Raw genomic sequence first — 16,197 nt, forward strand, 5'->3', positions numbered from 1 at the left:
TTCTCTCTGCTGCCTTCCTCCCACTCGCTTCCTCCTTCACTCTTTCTCTTTCTCTCTCTTTCTCTCTCTCAGCTCTGCCGTCCTCGTGGAGTATCCAGCTAGTTTACAATTAGCATGTGCACCTGCAATTACGCCTGACAAACCCCTGCTAATTAGACCTTTTAGGCAAACTGTTTTTTATGCGGGGATCATTTCCCCCTCTTCTGATTTTTTTCCACACCGTTTGGCCTCTTCTCTCTCCATGGTTGCTGAATTTCTCAGATTTTCTACCTCTGTTAGATTCCAGCACTCTTCTCAACTTCTCTCTTTGGCCTTTTGTTTTTCTTGGACTTTGGTCTTTTGATGCTGACCGGGTTTGCTCCAGAACAGACGGGCCGCTTGATAAATAAAAGATTAGTAAAGGTGTTGCGTGAGCGAAGAAGACGAACCAATCTTTCGCTCTGGCCTTCATTTTTCCCCTTCCTAAAGTGGTCCTCCATGCTTAATTTAGAATATGAGCATGGACATACACTCATTAAAGATTCCCCGTCTTTATCTGTGCAGAAAATGCAGCAAAAAATTTGTGCCCCCCCAATTCACTTGTATGTGTGTGCACTCAGAAACCACAATTTTCACATCAGGCTATGACTAATTGTATTTCTCCCTGCCTGTCACCTCCCTGTGCTTACATCTTTCACTCTCTCACTTTCTCCTCCATTGTTTCTCCTCTACACTCTGCTGCACTGAACCTTTGTATGTCTGCTAATAGAGGAGCAGTAAATAATAGCAATAACAGTAAATGATAGGTCTGCAGCTGACTTTAAAGAGCAGCAAAGGGATCTCAGAGGGTCGGAGGAAGCAACTTTTAAAAAAATAGGTTTTGAGGGTAAAGGGGAGAGAAGCAATGAAAATATGGGAGTGAGAGGGAGGGAGTGAGGGAGGCAGAGGGGGAGACAAAGAGCAGAGAGTCAGTGAAGCTCAGTCTGAGTGTCTAATGGTCACTTAGCCTGGCAGCGAGTCCATGAAGCTGTACGGCTGTCAATCTGTCAAAATGCACCCAGTGCAAGCCTGGCTCCCTGAACACGCACGCACACGCATGCACACACACACACACACGCACGCACGCACGCACGCACGCACGCACGCGCACACACACACACACACACACACACACACACACACACACACACACACACACGACTCACTATCTCCTTCCTGCTCGGTCTTTGATGTGTGCCATAGGATTCCTCCAAGCAGCTCTCAGCACAGTATAATGGATGTGGCGTTGTCACTTGATGCTCTATGAGAGATCACAGGCCTCTCAGTGTGAGGTTTCATATGCAGCCATGTGGGTCACTTAGTTTGGTCTTAAATTAAGGGATTAAGCCACCTGTGTAACCCCGACCGATATTGGATGTTGTTAACATAATCCATAATATGAGGGAAAGAGCAAATGCATACTTACAAATCTGTTTACTGAGTGAAACGTGTTCAAATGATAGGAATAATTTATTAATGCTTAAAATGATGACAATATTAAACTCTTCTATAGCGGCTTTCAATACCAGAGTAACAAGATGCTTTGCAAACTTCACATAAAAGAGCAGCATATTATAACTATAGCCATTTATCATTAGCCCTCTGAACTTCAAACTGTTTTTGGGCGTTTTTCCTCACTGTGAGTTCATTTTTCACTTCAATATCAAGTCCAGCACCTCTGTTGAAAATCAACATGCAAAAGTGGAGAGAACTCAAAAATGTGCAGTGTCACGAATGTGTAATGCCAGAAATCATAAAAGGGGCGACAAATAGATAGGGAAAAAGTGCACACAGTTGTTTTCAATAGCAGAGTAAAAAAATCTAATTAATAAATTTTTCCATTTGCATTTTGAATTAGTTTTTACTCTAGTCTCCTATCTGCTTTGTGTCGATAAAAGCCTGAAATTCAGCCAAAAATTCTGTGCAGCTGAATCACTACTGGCTTCACAGTTACACTGAGGAGCAAAGGATTATCATTATTTATTTTATTTTTTTTGTAAGAGAATCTGGTCAAAGCAAAGAGTTCATTTTTGGCAAAATTTCAAAAGAGGCATGTAGAATAGTAGTAATATTGCTGAAATATCATGATTTTAAGCCCTCCAGTAGAGCAGCACATCAGAGATAGGCCAATGTGAAGTTGAAAAATCAATGATTCTTTCTCTTTTTTTGGCTGGTAATTGGTGTAACTGTGGCGATCTTTAAAAGTTAACATTCCTTCCAAACCGACCAGTGGATTTTGAGGTTCTGAGAGTTAATAAAGAAAAAAAAGAGAAAGGAACCCTGAAGAAGATTTTTCTTTTGGAGGAATAAATACATTAAAACATGTTAACTTTTGTAAGTACCCAAAACAAGTTGAGTTTAGACAAATATGCGTTTTAGCGTATGTTTTAGTTGTTTAGACTGTTCTTTTTCGACTGATCAGTTTGTAATGTTCTCATCAGAGAGACAGAGAAACAGTTTTTGTATCGGAGTCAACATTCATCTGAACACAACATGATTTGAGGATCATTTAAATGAGTTTTTTAAAGAACTGAGAGAAAGTATGTTGATTTTGTGCTCTCTTAACATACCTAAAATATAAGTATATGCAAATTATTAGTAACTTAAGACCACCCTGCTTAATATACTGTTGGTCTGCTGCTTGCTCCAATCCACTGAGGCATGTCTGATCCTACAACACCTCTGAAAATGCCCTATGGCGCCTGGCACTGAGATCTTAGCAGCAGATCCTTTAAGTCCTAGAAGTTGCGAGTTGAAGCCGCTGCAGATCACACTTATACCAGCACATCCTCCAACACCCTGTCTGCACGCTTTGTCCCTTTTTTAAACCGCTGCTGACTGGGAGCAGCTAAAAGCCCCGAAGCTTCTGAGATGCTCCGTCCCAGTAGTCGAGTCTTAACAATTGAGCCTCAACCTTGTAAAAGTCACTCAGGTCTTTGCACTTGGACATTTCTCCCACGCCCAAGAAGTTGACTTTGTTCACAGTGTAACACATCCCAGATCATGTGTCAGTGTTATTCACTCGATTTGTAGTGGTGATAATACAGGGTTATTTAAAAAGGATTAACCGATTTCATTCTGCAATATATTAGTAAGGAAAAGCAATAGAAAACTCTGGCCAAGTCACAAGTATTCTACTCAAAATCAACTTTTATTTCATGTTTAATCTTCGTGTCATCCTGCTGGTCAAATTGACCTGTTTTGAAGTTTGAAAAAGTTAGAAAGAAACTCATTTTCACAGTGAAAATTTCCACATTTTCAACATTTTTGAGATTTTTTTTTTTTACATTTTTTGGTGGGAAAACAAAAGGAATGTAAAAAAAAATGTTTTTTGAGAGCATTCAGAAAAAAATCAACCAAAATCCAGCAAAATTCGCTGGATTTTGTTAGATCTTTTTTCTGGATGTTCTTAAAGAAAATATTAGAAGTTTTACTGATATATGTGTAATCACTTTAGATATTTTTAGGATTTCTTTGGAAGATTTTTCCTCATTTTTTGAAAATATTTAAAAGAATTTTCTTGCCAAATTTGGGGAATGTTTTTTTTAAATATATATAAAACTTAAGGGAAACTTTTAAGGAATTATTGGAATTTTCTTCCTGAAGGTTTTGCAAGTTTTTCAGAAATTTGGGGAATTTTTTTTCAGACAAGGAAACAATATTTTTTGGTGCCCGTAAATGAAGACAACAGGAGGGTTAAGGTAATTGAATTACATCGAATGACAACGGCGATCAACTGGATCGTGATATGCTGATACACGTCTGGGAGGAATTGTCTTATCGCATTGATGTTCCCCATGCTGCAGGTGGTGGCCACATTGTACACTTGTAAAGCAGGAAATAAAAGCTGATTGGGAGTAGAATACTTGTGACTTGGCCGGGGTTTTCTATTGGTTTTCCTTATTAAAATATTGTGGAATGAAATTGGTTCATTCTTTCTGAAAAACCCTGCATTTTGTCTCATTATTGCAGCACATTCATGTTTATATTTTCAATTATGTTCCGCATCTATTCCCAGATCTGTTGCATTTATCTTCTCCTCCTGTCTTTCTTCTCTGCCTCTCCAGGGACGGCATTTACACTCCTCCACAATGCTTGTCAGCCTCCACCCTTCTCCCTCCCATCTTCAGGACAAGCGCTTGGTCTCTCCTTCCTCCCACCACCATCCTCCTCCTCCTCCTCCTCCTCCTCCTCTGGACCAGTCATCCCATCATCCTTACCCTCGGCCTCGGCTGACCCTGCCCTTCCTCTCCTTGTCCTTCTCCCTGGTCATCCTCTCCATCCTACTCCTACCTGTTTGCGAGTCCCGCAGGGGTGGAGGTCAAGGAACGGGGCCTGGAGGTGCCCCGGGGGGTCAAGGAGGCCAGAGAGGAGGCAACACCCAGAGGGGCGTCGTCATCCCCCCTCAGTACTCTCCCGGCTCACCGGTGCTACCACCCATCAATCCCAAACTGATCAACTCACTCAGCATCGCCGTCATCCTGGTGGGCAACTCTAGTGACGTGGCCCTGGGTGCTGGGCTCGAGAAAGAGGACTTCCTCCACATCCCTTATCCTCCCAAAGTCGAGGTGGTCACCATGAATGAGACAGACCCGAAGAGCATCATCAATCGGATCTGCGGACAAATGACAAGGAACTCGCTGCAAGGCGTCGTGTTTGGTGACGACACGGACCAGGAGGCCATCGCTCAGATCCTGGACTTCATCTCTGCCCAGACACACATCCCCATCCTGGGCATCAGGGGAGGCTCCTCCATGGTGATGGCAGCCAAGGTAGGAAGACATATCTGCTTCTTTTTATTGGAAAAAGTAAGAAAGCATTGACTTGTGACCAATTCATAAATAATTTGACCACATTGCACAGTATTTCAGGCTAAATATTGATGCTTTTTTAAGCTCTTCATCAAGCAACACTTCCAATAGTGCCTTCTGTATTTCCTTTTTGCATCTTGTTTTAAAATGCTTACCACTTAAACTGGAACTCCTGAGTGGGTTTCTGGATTACTCACCTTGAAACACTTCTTAAATTATGTCAGAAGCAACGATTTGAATCAGAATTTACTGACAGCAAACAAATTGCAAAATCTTTTATTTAGCTGTCTTTTTATGAAGTACAAATCTACAAAACAACATTCATCAGTTTCCTTTCACACTTTTATTTAAGATGCATCAGCCTCTCAGTGCCGCTTCTCATTTCAACAAAGCCTGATTGATTTTGCTGTTAATTGACCCCCTTCTGAGCTTGACGTCATATTGAAATTCCTGCTCTGCTTTAAAGGCGCTCACAGTGTGAAACAAAGGAGTACATAACAAGTCAAAAGCCATCTCTGTGGGATCCAGATACAAGAGATTTGGCACGAACCAGACTGCACAAGGAGAATTCATAATTCAGAAATGGAAGAATATCTTTGAAATGTTGTTTCACGAGTCTTAGCAGCATTTAAGTCTGTCACAGAAGAGCAATCGAGTCCATGTGGTGCTGATTTTGGGTTTGTGTTAGATCTTTGATACAGACTCGCTCTGGAACGTACAGGATAGCAGGTTCTCTGCAGGTGGATTTCTGGTTTGGTAATATCCCTGAGGCATGCTGAAGCGTCCTTGGGCAAGACGCTGAACCCCAAGATGTAGCCAATGGCAGGCAGACAGTTTGCAAGTGAATGGGAAACACTGTAAAGTTCTTTGAGTACCACTAAACTAGAAAGGTGGTATATAAGTGCACACAATTTACCGTTTACCATGTGTTTGGTATGTTACTGGGTGACAAAGGTCTTATTTGTCCATGAAATTTTAAAATCTTAACTCCATATCAGCTTTTCTCTACGTTTTCAGTCACATCTCATATTAATAAATTAGCAATTTAAGTAAAGATTTTTTCTTGTCATTTTCTGTAGTTTATTTCATCAAAGTCCTGTATTACAGGGATTACAGCAAAACTTACTTTAAAAGAGTAAAATAAGATATTGTAATGCCAGATTTACCCTTGAAGACACATCTAAATGTAGTTGTGGTAAATACTGGATTCATTTGTATAGTTTCAATGTGAATATAGACTGAAACTATACCAGATGAAAAACTGAGGAAATTGTTCTGTGCAACAATTAACAAACATGTTCATATATTATGAACCTTCCATCACTGTTTGTTTAAATGTTTGATGTCAGTTTCTAATCAACTCTGACTTTTATCATTCATCTCTGAATTATTTTACACTACAAAAAGGAATACACCATAAAGAGTTCAATTTGTGAAGCAAAATAAAAGTGTATAAAGTACAAAAACAAGGCAAAACAGGACAGCAACTTGTAAGATTCACTTCTAAAATATTTAGATAATTGAGAGAAACCAAAAGTCATTGAAAACTGCTACAACATGAGACTTCAGGGGTGTCAAAGTCATTCTAGTCTAGGGGCCAGAGACAATTTGATCTGAAGTGGGCTGGACCAGTAAAATCACAGCATAATAATCTATAGCCTGAAATTTCTGAAGAAAAATAAGTGCAAGTTCAACAATACCGTGCCTCTGTGTATCGTTTACACATTACAACTTACCGTACACATCCCAGTGTATCTGGAACTGAACAATCTATATTTTACTTTACGGTTAATAAAAAACAACTTGTCAAGATCTATAGATTATTTTAAATTTACAATAATTTCCATATCTGTGTAGTAACTCCAACCATCACACCACACAAACTAAAGTGGGAACTATAAAGGAAGAATGCTCATTTATTTATCCCCCTACCTGGTAAATGTACTAAATGTATACATAAAAAAGTACATAAAAGTTGTGGCAGTGCATGAACTAGAGGGTTCAACCAACCAAACTCTTTTGTACTTAAGCTGCTGACTGACATTATATTGCATAGTGTTCAGTGTCTTCTCTGTAATTTTTGCACTGTGCGGATTGAGCCCTCTGGTTTGCCGATTTTGTCCCCCGGGCCAGATGTTTGACACTCCTGCTTTAGACAAAATGATTTCTTCACATAAATGCCATTCATCTGTACTGTGAAGACACACATCCTTAAATATCGGTCATTATCAGATTACTTATAATGACAAAATGAGGTTGTGTTTGATCAAATGCAGAGATGGCGTTTGGATAAAAATGAACGACGGCGCTTGAAGACAGACTGGTACAACCTGGAAATGAGACCTGCTGTCTTCACTTGTTGCTCCACTGAACGTTTGAACTGAGGATATTTCTGAACCGGAATAAACAAAGAATCAAATAAAAGCTCCAAATTGAAGAGAGCTGCTTCGCTGTCCTGGCAATAAGACGGCTCCTCCTGTGTGTCAGGTTCAGAGGCATTCACAAAGCCTGCAGGGCCTTTTTCTTCCTCTCCTCTGTGAAGGATTGTTGCATATAAACATCCAGTAGTGGGCAAAGAAAGCAATGCAGGGAAAAGGACAATTAAGTGATGATACTGTTGAAGATGCTGTTGAGATGAAGAAGCAGAGAAAACGGAATAAACAGGCGAGGGGGGGGAGTGAAGGTTATGAAATAGCACAACTTGTGTGGGAGTGAAGGAGGAAGAGAAGTTTGCTCAACATATAATTATCACATTTTACAGCTGACGGAGAGACCGAGGCTACTAACTGAGAGTGACAGAAGCCAAAGTGTAGATAAGAGTGTAAGAGACATGTAAAGGCGCTGCTGATGGAACTAACACATGAGAGGAAAGTGTGCGTTATGCAGCTGCATTAAACAGAATTTCATGCTTTCTTTGGTTTTTCAGGAAAATCTCGATGTTTTTTTCCCTCAGCTCGTCGTCCTTAAACCTTCTTCTTTTTCTTCTGCTGCTGCTACACATGTTCTCACACAGAAACGGAGGGGTGACTGCGGTGGATGTACTGTTGGCATGGCAACCACTTGCTTATATATTTCGCTCTACATAGTGTATGAAAGCAGCTGCAGAGGGACGGAGAGAGAGAGAGTAAAGAAATGATTATTTCTGAGTCTGACAAAGGCAACACTGGAAGAGAAAAGGTCACAGTCATGGAGTGGTGCTGGTGATGGGGATGAGCCTCTGAATAGATGAATGAATAGATTAAAGCTCAAAAACGGGTAGAAACACTGGGAAAGAGGATCAAAAATAGGGTGGAGAGAGTGAGAGGGAAGTGCTGAAAGGTGAATTGCTTTTTAGTGTTGTGAAGTAGTGATTTTTTTTCAGAGCTATTGTGGCTGCTTCTATGTGCTTTGATATTTTATTTATGGCTTTTTTCAGTCACACAAACTACGAAACGCATCCAAACGTAACAAAATCAACGTAACAAAATGCACTGAGTTCAGTGTCACAAATTAATTGGAGAAAACTCTCGATAATAAATTAACCACGGAGCTTATTTTTAGAGCAAAATGCCCAAATGAAACGAAATGTTTCTATGTCTTTGAAACTTTACGGAGCATCAAAAAATTTCTACTTGACATCTGTGCGGCTAATTTAAAAAAAATCTGATTTTAAGCAATGGTACGATGCACGTCAAATCTTATTTACAAGTTTTGCTGTTGTCACTTTAAAAATATCTAGATTTCAGACGGTTGCTTATTTGTAAAACATTAACATAAAGCTATTTAGTTGCACATTTATGCAAAGCAGAAATGAAGGAAAGACAAAGCAATAAAATGAAAAAGGAGAAAATAGTTTCTCAGGTTTGCCTTTCACATTATCTACGTTATAGGGATGTAACATATTCAGACTGCAAAATGAAAACTGGCCATGTAGACAGTGGAGATTATAAACACAATAAATAGCCAAAGAAAGAAACCTATACATATTTAGTGTATTGTGGTATATATTAAGTTTTCTTCTTCAGAAACAGACATTAATAAACGGTGTTAAATATTCATAAAGCGTTCTCAGAAAAAAAAGGATTCCGTGTATATTAAAAACACTCAGCAATATTACATCTATTTTTTTTCACATGTAGTGTGTTACTAAGATCAGTAAGCCAGAACGTAAACTATGTAAATGTAGATTCTTCATTCCAAACCACTTATATTCCCGTTAACACTGAGTTCATGGAGTCTTTTGGTTCTGTCCTCCTCAGATGTAACTACTACTGGATCTTTTGAATCTCTTATAGCATTGCTCTGAAGCTTTGTACTTTAGACAAATGCAAAGCCGGTGACAAAGCGAGCAAAATGAATCTGCTGACAACCGGTTCTAGAATTCAAACAAATATCTGCCAATTAGACAGCGGATTAGATTTCTGGAAGGTAAAAAAGCTTTGGTTGGCCGTCTTTCATTTTTACCAGATTCACATGCTGCAAAGATCCATTTTATCCTGTAGTGAGCTTTTTTTAATGTTACTGGAGTAGATTTTTACATGGTATTACTCCACCAAGGAACGCGGCAGAGTTATGTGGCGACTGGCGTAAGTTTGTCCGTCAATTAGCCTGTCCCTCTGTTTTTCTCTGTCTGTCTGTCTGTCAGCAACATTACTCAAAAACGGAATAACAGATTTGGATGAAATTTTCAGGGAAGGTCATAAATGACACAAGGACCAAGTGATTAGATTTAGGCAGTGATGCGGCTTATAGTCTGGATCCACAGATTTGTTAAAGATTTCTGTGTCACTGCCAGATAGCGGCACAGCGGCACTGTTACTATGGCAACAAGTAAACACTATGCTAGCTGCCTGCTGACGATCACATGATTGTAATCCCACTACAAATCGACCGCTGTTTATGTATCAGGACTTATCTGTCAGAAATGATACAAGCAACAGTTGGTTAAATTGTAGGCGTGTTTCCGAGTCCCATCAATTCCCACCATCCACTACATATTTAGTCATGCGATTAGGTATCTGTACATAACATACACATGATTAACACAAGGCTGTGCTCAGTGCGAGGTCGTTGTGTTTGTGGGTACATCTGTATTAAATTTCCACATTCTATGGAGCCATGATTTCCACATCACACGGTTAGTTACTTCAGCTGTTTGCAAGCTAATGAGAAACAATATTTTTAAATCCGATATTTGCAGTATCTGTTTACATGTGAGGTCACAAGACTGTTTAGTATAGCTGGTAATAATGACTGAAAGTTAAAAGACCAAGTCAAAGATTGAACAGAAGAATAAAGGAGCGGGCTGCTTACGGTCAGTAGAGTCACTGATGGAAGTTGTATGAACTTAACTGTGTGCATGTTTGTTAACATGCAATGCACACATGCCAAACAGTGAGATTGTGATTTTCCAGTGTCAAAGTTCATTTCTTTTGACTCCACAATTATGTCCAGTCTATTGCTCCTCTGGAAATCTTTTGCTTTTGACAAATTTCCTTTAGGGCAAGACATTTGATTTCTCCACATCTGTTAGTGAGTAAATAGACTTGATAATTTAAAGCAACACTGCACACACACACCAGTGGATTTAAAAAAAGAATGTTATCTTTAAAAAACAATTGCCACGATCACACAATTTAAGCCACAAGCTGTAGAGACTGAAGGAAACATTGACTTTTCATCTTTCTGATGGTCTTTGAACTAATCATGTGTGATGTGGTTCTGTTGGGAAAATTAACCAAATTTAAGTTTAAAACTGTGAAATTTCACCCAAATCATATTTTTCTACTTGTCTAGTGTAAAAATACTGCCATTTGCACAAACAGGATTCTGTAAAAAAACTGACAAGCCCTTAGTAGTCTCACTTAGCTGGACCATTATGTACTTCTGCGCCTCACTATCATTCTGCTATGGAGTGAAAAACATTCTTACTTGTATGTATGTCTTTAAACCAATCACAGTCGTTTTAGGCGAAGCAAAGCAAAGAATGTGGCATCAGTGTTAAAATACGGACAGATGGGATTGTTTTGGTGGAACATTTGCACGCAGGGAGACAAGTGTTGTCATTAAAATGTAAAACCCACTATAAGAAACTAGCAGAGCTGCCAGACTGCATGATCTAAATTCTCTGCAAAACTTGACATTTTCATTGCGGTATGTTGCTGCTTGCAGGTTGTTGTTTCCTATTGTGAAGGGAATTTTGAAAGCAGCAACACATAGACAGTGTGAGGGAAGGACAGAGCCCAATAAAAGGATAAAAGGAGCTGCCAGTTGTGGGCTTACGCCTGCAGTCCGGTCAGATTAAACCATTACTGATGACAAAAGCTCAAGGACTTTTCACCTGAACTGCAGGCTGTGGGTTAACACAGAACAGAGAGGAGCTAAGTGTGGAAATAAATAAGAAATGAATAATCTATACTGTGTAGAGCCACTGTAAGATTTTTTTTCCTGGTATTAGTAACTCCTGTTAGCACTTGTAAAATGTTCTAGATTCCAGGTATTTTTAATTTTCAAAAAATACATAATCAAAGAACTTCAACTCTTGCTTTTTCATGACTTTTCAAGATTTATGGCGTCATAACTTCACTAGATTCCATGTAAGACATTTTGAAGTTCTCTTTCCTTGTAAACACGGTTGCACTGTTTCCACAGAGGTGTAAGACTTTATATGGGAGTGAAAAATTAGCCCGCACTGAGTAGAAATGTGACCCAGAAAATGCTTGTAATTTGGCAGGTTAAGTCACATTATTCCACATGCTTTAGAGTTACAGTCGGGATGACGCGGCCAAGTAAACTGGCCTGATACTTTGCAGGATCCGTGGCTTTATTTTCCTCATTGTGAGGTGAAACTGTGGCAGATGCAGGTAGGCCCATTATGCACCAAACAATTTGCATGCTTCCATTTAGCCATTAATTCACTGCGTGCCATGTGTTGGTATTGGCATAATAGGACGACAGAGCTGGCCCCGGCCCACACTCAACTCCGGCTCCGGAGACTAATGAGGTCTTTCAGATCTATTGTTGGGACTTAAGCTGTGTGTGTCTGTGCATGCGTGTGGACACGTAGAGCATGCTGGTGTTCAATGATAATTGCCTCTTTGCTTGTGTTTGGGGAGATTACAGCAGTTGTTTTCACTGCAAACAAGGTACCTAGAGGCACACAGCGTCCTGATACCATTTCTCATAAATGGTCCGCTCTACTTTAGGTGACGTTTTTTACATTTTATTTTATTTGCCAGGGATTTTGTCATTCCATTCAACGCTGCCTACAAATTTCTGAAGCATGCAGAGAACTTGCTGCTCACAGCTCTCGCTTGTTTAATATAAACCTCTCTTGGGTAAAAAAACTGTCTATCAAGCAGTCAATAATAAAAACTCATGCATGCTGTGCTGTGGTGTGATTTCTCTGCTTTAAAGAAAAGTAAAATACTGTGTGTACGAAGAACAAACTGCCATCTGCCTTTTCTATGCAGACAAGCTTACTCTGTCAATGAAAACTGATTCACCGCTCCTTGATTGATTACTACAATTAAACACCCTCACTATCTTAAAATAGGCCTCCTTTTCAGAGAAGTGTGTGTGGACTTCTTGCAATGCTGATCGAGGAAGTAAATGATCTCACAGACCTGTTTGGCCACTTTAGTCTCACATTAGTCGGCCCTGCTGGTAGCTGTGCAGTGATACGCAGGTTCATGCCAATCTGTTGCTGCTCATGATTTTTTGAGCCAAGAGTGCACTCTATTTCTCCGTCCTATTGTTCTCATTAACAATTTGTGGTTTTATGAGTCCCCTCCTTTCATCCTGCATGCACTGTGTGTCCCATTATGTTCTCTGGTTGTGCATCAGGGAATAATGGACTACCTCTGTAATGCCCCCTTTCTCAATTAGTTTCAGTCCCAAAAGACAAGAGAATTAGGGAACCAGCTTCAATAATAATCTTCACTCGCACACACACACATATTCGTATATATTGCACCTCATGAGGCTATTATCAATATTATTCTTTAGTTTTCTGGCCTATGTCACTCTCATTTTTAAGTCAGACGGGGTTAGTTTTCAGGAAAATGTGCAGAATGAAATCGTTAACGCAGGACATCTGTAATGTGGAAAAGCCAATTTGCGCAGGAGGTGCTTGTAATCAGTCTCTGATATTACACAGACGGGAGTGTCTGCTCCATTTGTGCGATGTCACTGCAACAAAAATGCTCCATATGTCAGATGTAACTTCGGCAGTTGAAGCTGATGCACTAGAACAGCAATAATATGGCTCGTTTGCAAGAGGAAAGACAAGTCTGAGCGACGCGTCGGATATTTAGTCAGTTTGAGCTTCCTTCCTAATTTACAGAGTAGCTATTTTAAATTCATTTATGGCACAAACACTTTTCGATGGTTTTAATTTGAGGCAGAAAATGACTAGATTTGTATAGGATTAAATCAACATGCATGCTACAGTTATTATTCTTGATCACGTCCTCTTTGTGTAGAACTAATCCCATTCTATTAGAGCTTTAAACACACTTTCTTTCACTCTCACTTGCTCTGGTTTGGTGAGATACTATGGTAGCCTGCGCTTGATTGATGTTCCTATTTTCCTGGCTTAGTTGTACATTTAACCCTTTAACCATCCGACAGATGGAGCCTGTGATAGGTAATAAATCTGTCCTAAAATAATCTTGTTTGTCATTCCTGTGGTCTTCAGCAGCTGCGTGATGACATTGATGTCTGACTCTCAAAGGCAAAATCAGGAGAGCTCAGTCTAATCTGAGATGTCACGAAGCAATAACGCCTGAAACTGCTCTTCAGTCAGTGAATGGAAATAATTTCCGAAGTCTGTGGCAACACCTAGGTAGTTTTTTTTGGAGCTTGTTTAGTGATTTATTTTAAAAAGCCCACTCCTGCAGGCAATTGGCTCCATTTCTAAACCTGCCTCCTCCGTGTTACATTCACATGCAACTAATTTGCAACAGAAAATATGCTTTGAGAGAAATGTAACATGGTCTGATGCACATGTTTTTCTTCACACAATGTCAGACTTTTAATGACTCTATCTGCCAAGTCACAGAATGTTCACTGACAATTGATTTGGGATGTTTTTCCTACAATATCACTGAAAACTGGGCTTGGCTGGGATTTTGAAAAGACTGCAGTTTTGGTAAAATATTTCAACTGTACTCTGCTTTGAGCTAAATGCCAACACCAGAGCGGTGTACTGTGACACAAGTTTGACATAGCCTGGCTTTCTTTTTGTTTCTTTGCTTGCTAATGCAGGTTTTGTTTATCAGGCTCTGTGTGTATTCCCATTAAAGGAGGGTTTGACTCGCACAAAATAGAGCAATAGTGTCTCACCAGCTTTAGTCAAGAGGAACAGATTATTAAAATGGAGAACTATGGGGAATATTAAAAATGATAATGGTTAAAAGCTCTATTACTAAACATGATGCAAGAGAGGAATGCCTGTAGAAATGGTGTAAGTTTATATTTATTTCACCATTACTGTCAGTGCTTATTTCTAACATGACAGCTGCACATTACAACATTTAAACATGCCACTCAAACAGTGTGTTTAAGTCTGACACTTTTTGTTAGTGATGGTTATGTGGATAATAACTTTTAGTTTTTGGTCAAATCCAAATGAAATTAATATTATCATTTGAATATGTTCTGGAATAAATATCGATAGATTCATCTGTTTTCTAATCTGTGTTCTGTTAGCTGTGATGCCAGCCTTGTAAAACTGACATGGCAGCAAGTCAGACCAAGAATAAATGCATATTTATGCCATTTCTGCATCATTAAATGAATGCATGTAGATTTTTAACACAGGGCATACAGTTTGCCTAATGTAACTGTATGGATTCATTCAGCGGCATCACTAACCTACTGCTCAACAGGTTTGCAGATTCAGTGTATCCTCAGAGAAAACAGTGGCAGAAGAAGAACTCGTGAAAAGGTGACACTTTTCCCAGCAGATTAAAATCCCAAATGCTGAACAGAACCTCCTTCAGTGCAGTTAGCCGTGCAGCATTTTGAGCTAACGGGTTAGAAGAGAGACACTTTTTGCAAAATTGAAAACTCTGGCTTCAGGCTTAACATACGTTGCTAACCTACAGGTCTGGCTTCACAGTAAACCCCTTCATCATGCTGACACACTCAGAATGTTATGCTGATGTTTGCATGTAAATGTATACAGTGTTAGCATTTGCAAATCAGCGCTAAGACACTGTGGAGCTGAGGCTACTCTTACTTTTGCAGGTTATTTGATCATAAACCATCGTAATACTCGTACAGACTCATGACAATCCATCCATTTTTTGAGACATTTCCCACAGAAACACAAATATGAACCCCACGATGGCATTAGATGAAAACTGAGCACTGCGTCTACGTTAAGTTGATCGACACTGAATCAAACCCACACCCATCTTTCTTTAGCTTCATAATCATAGTGTTTGTTGATTAAATTTAACCATACCATCCATCAGTCCAAATGATTCCTAATGAGCATAATCCATGAAGCAGCGACTTTAACTCATTTGAAGCATATTTTGGGGATATTATTAGTACTGTATAATTAATTTCAAGGAGGCATGGTTGTAATTACACATCTCATTTCTTCTCATCAGGTGTTGAAATCCCAGCTGAGTAGACATGCGTGAGTGATTTTACCTTTGCTCATTATGGCCCATACAGTTCTGCTTTCTGACAGCCTGCATGCAACAATAGCAACGGAGAACACAGCGCAGGAGGTTAAAGTTTCAGTTTTGCTCTGCTGAATATTTCATGTCAACGCTGCATCCTGAGAGCAGGCTACCAAGATTGTTTTCAGAGTGCTCCCAGGATGAGACAGATTTGCTTGTCATACTTTTCTCCTGTCCTTTCCTCCCCCTTTCTCCCCCTCTATCTCTCTCTCACACACAAACGGAAATCAAGAACCCAGGAATCAGGAAGGTTAATATATGATCTCTCTCTGTTCACACCCATCTTTGAGCCGTTTGTGTTCTTTTCTCGGTCTATCAAATGCTAAACTGTTTATCAAAGTGGTCCCAACTTCACCGTCCCATGAATTCAGGGGCTTTTTCTTCTCCACTCCTTCTGTTTCCTGACAAATTTCTAAATTTTAATTGTGCCCTTCAAATGGTTCGAAACTCCTCTCCTTTCCCCCTTTTCCCTCTCGCTTTCTCTTTCTCTCCCTGCTTGTCTTTCGCTCCATATAATGAGTTCTTTTTATCAGCCGCTGTGCAGTGCGTGGACAGGATGAGTAATTTTGGAGATCACAGGAGACTTCCCTGCATTGCACTCGGTTACAACAAGTTGTCAGAAGACTTTAGGAAGCTCGCTTTGCTTCTCCCTGCCAGCGGTAACTATCTAGCTTCTTCACGTTCCAACATAT

General features: G+C 39.8%; 1 protein-coding gene across 8 annotated transcripts in view; it reads left to right on the top strand.

Annotated features, from left to right (window-relative positions):
• Positions 1-16,197, top strand: part of grin2bb (glutamate receptor, ionotropic, N-methyl D-aspartate 2B, genome duplicate b) — a 116,106-nt gene that overhangs the window by 22,612 nt on the left and 77,297 nt on the right. For all 8 annotated transcript variants that reach the window (XM_022190651.2, XM_022190648.2, XM_051945143.1 and 5 more), the window contains one exon: positions 4,086-4,790. In XM_022190651.2, the coding sequence (XP_022046343.1) occupies positions 4,086-4,790 (705 nt within the window). The remainder of the gene's footprint in view (positions 1-4,085; positions 4,791-16,197) is intronic.

The sequence above is a fragment of the Acanthochromis polyacanthus genome, chromosome 3, assembly GCF_021347895.1.
Source record: "Acanthochromis polyacanthus isolate Apoly-LR-REF ecotype Palm Island chromosome 3, KAUST_Apoly_ChrSc, whole genome shotgun sequence".
In the NCBI taxonomy this organism is placed as follows: Eukaryota; Metazoa; Chordata; class Actinopteri; family Pomacentridae; genus Acanthochromis; species Acanthochromis polyacanthus.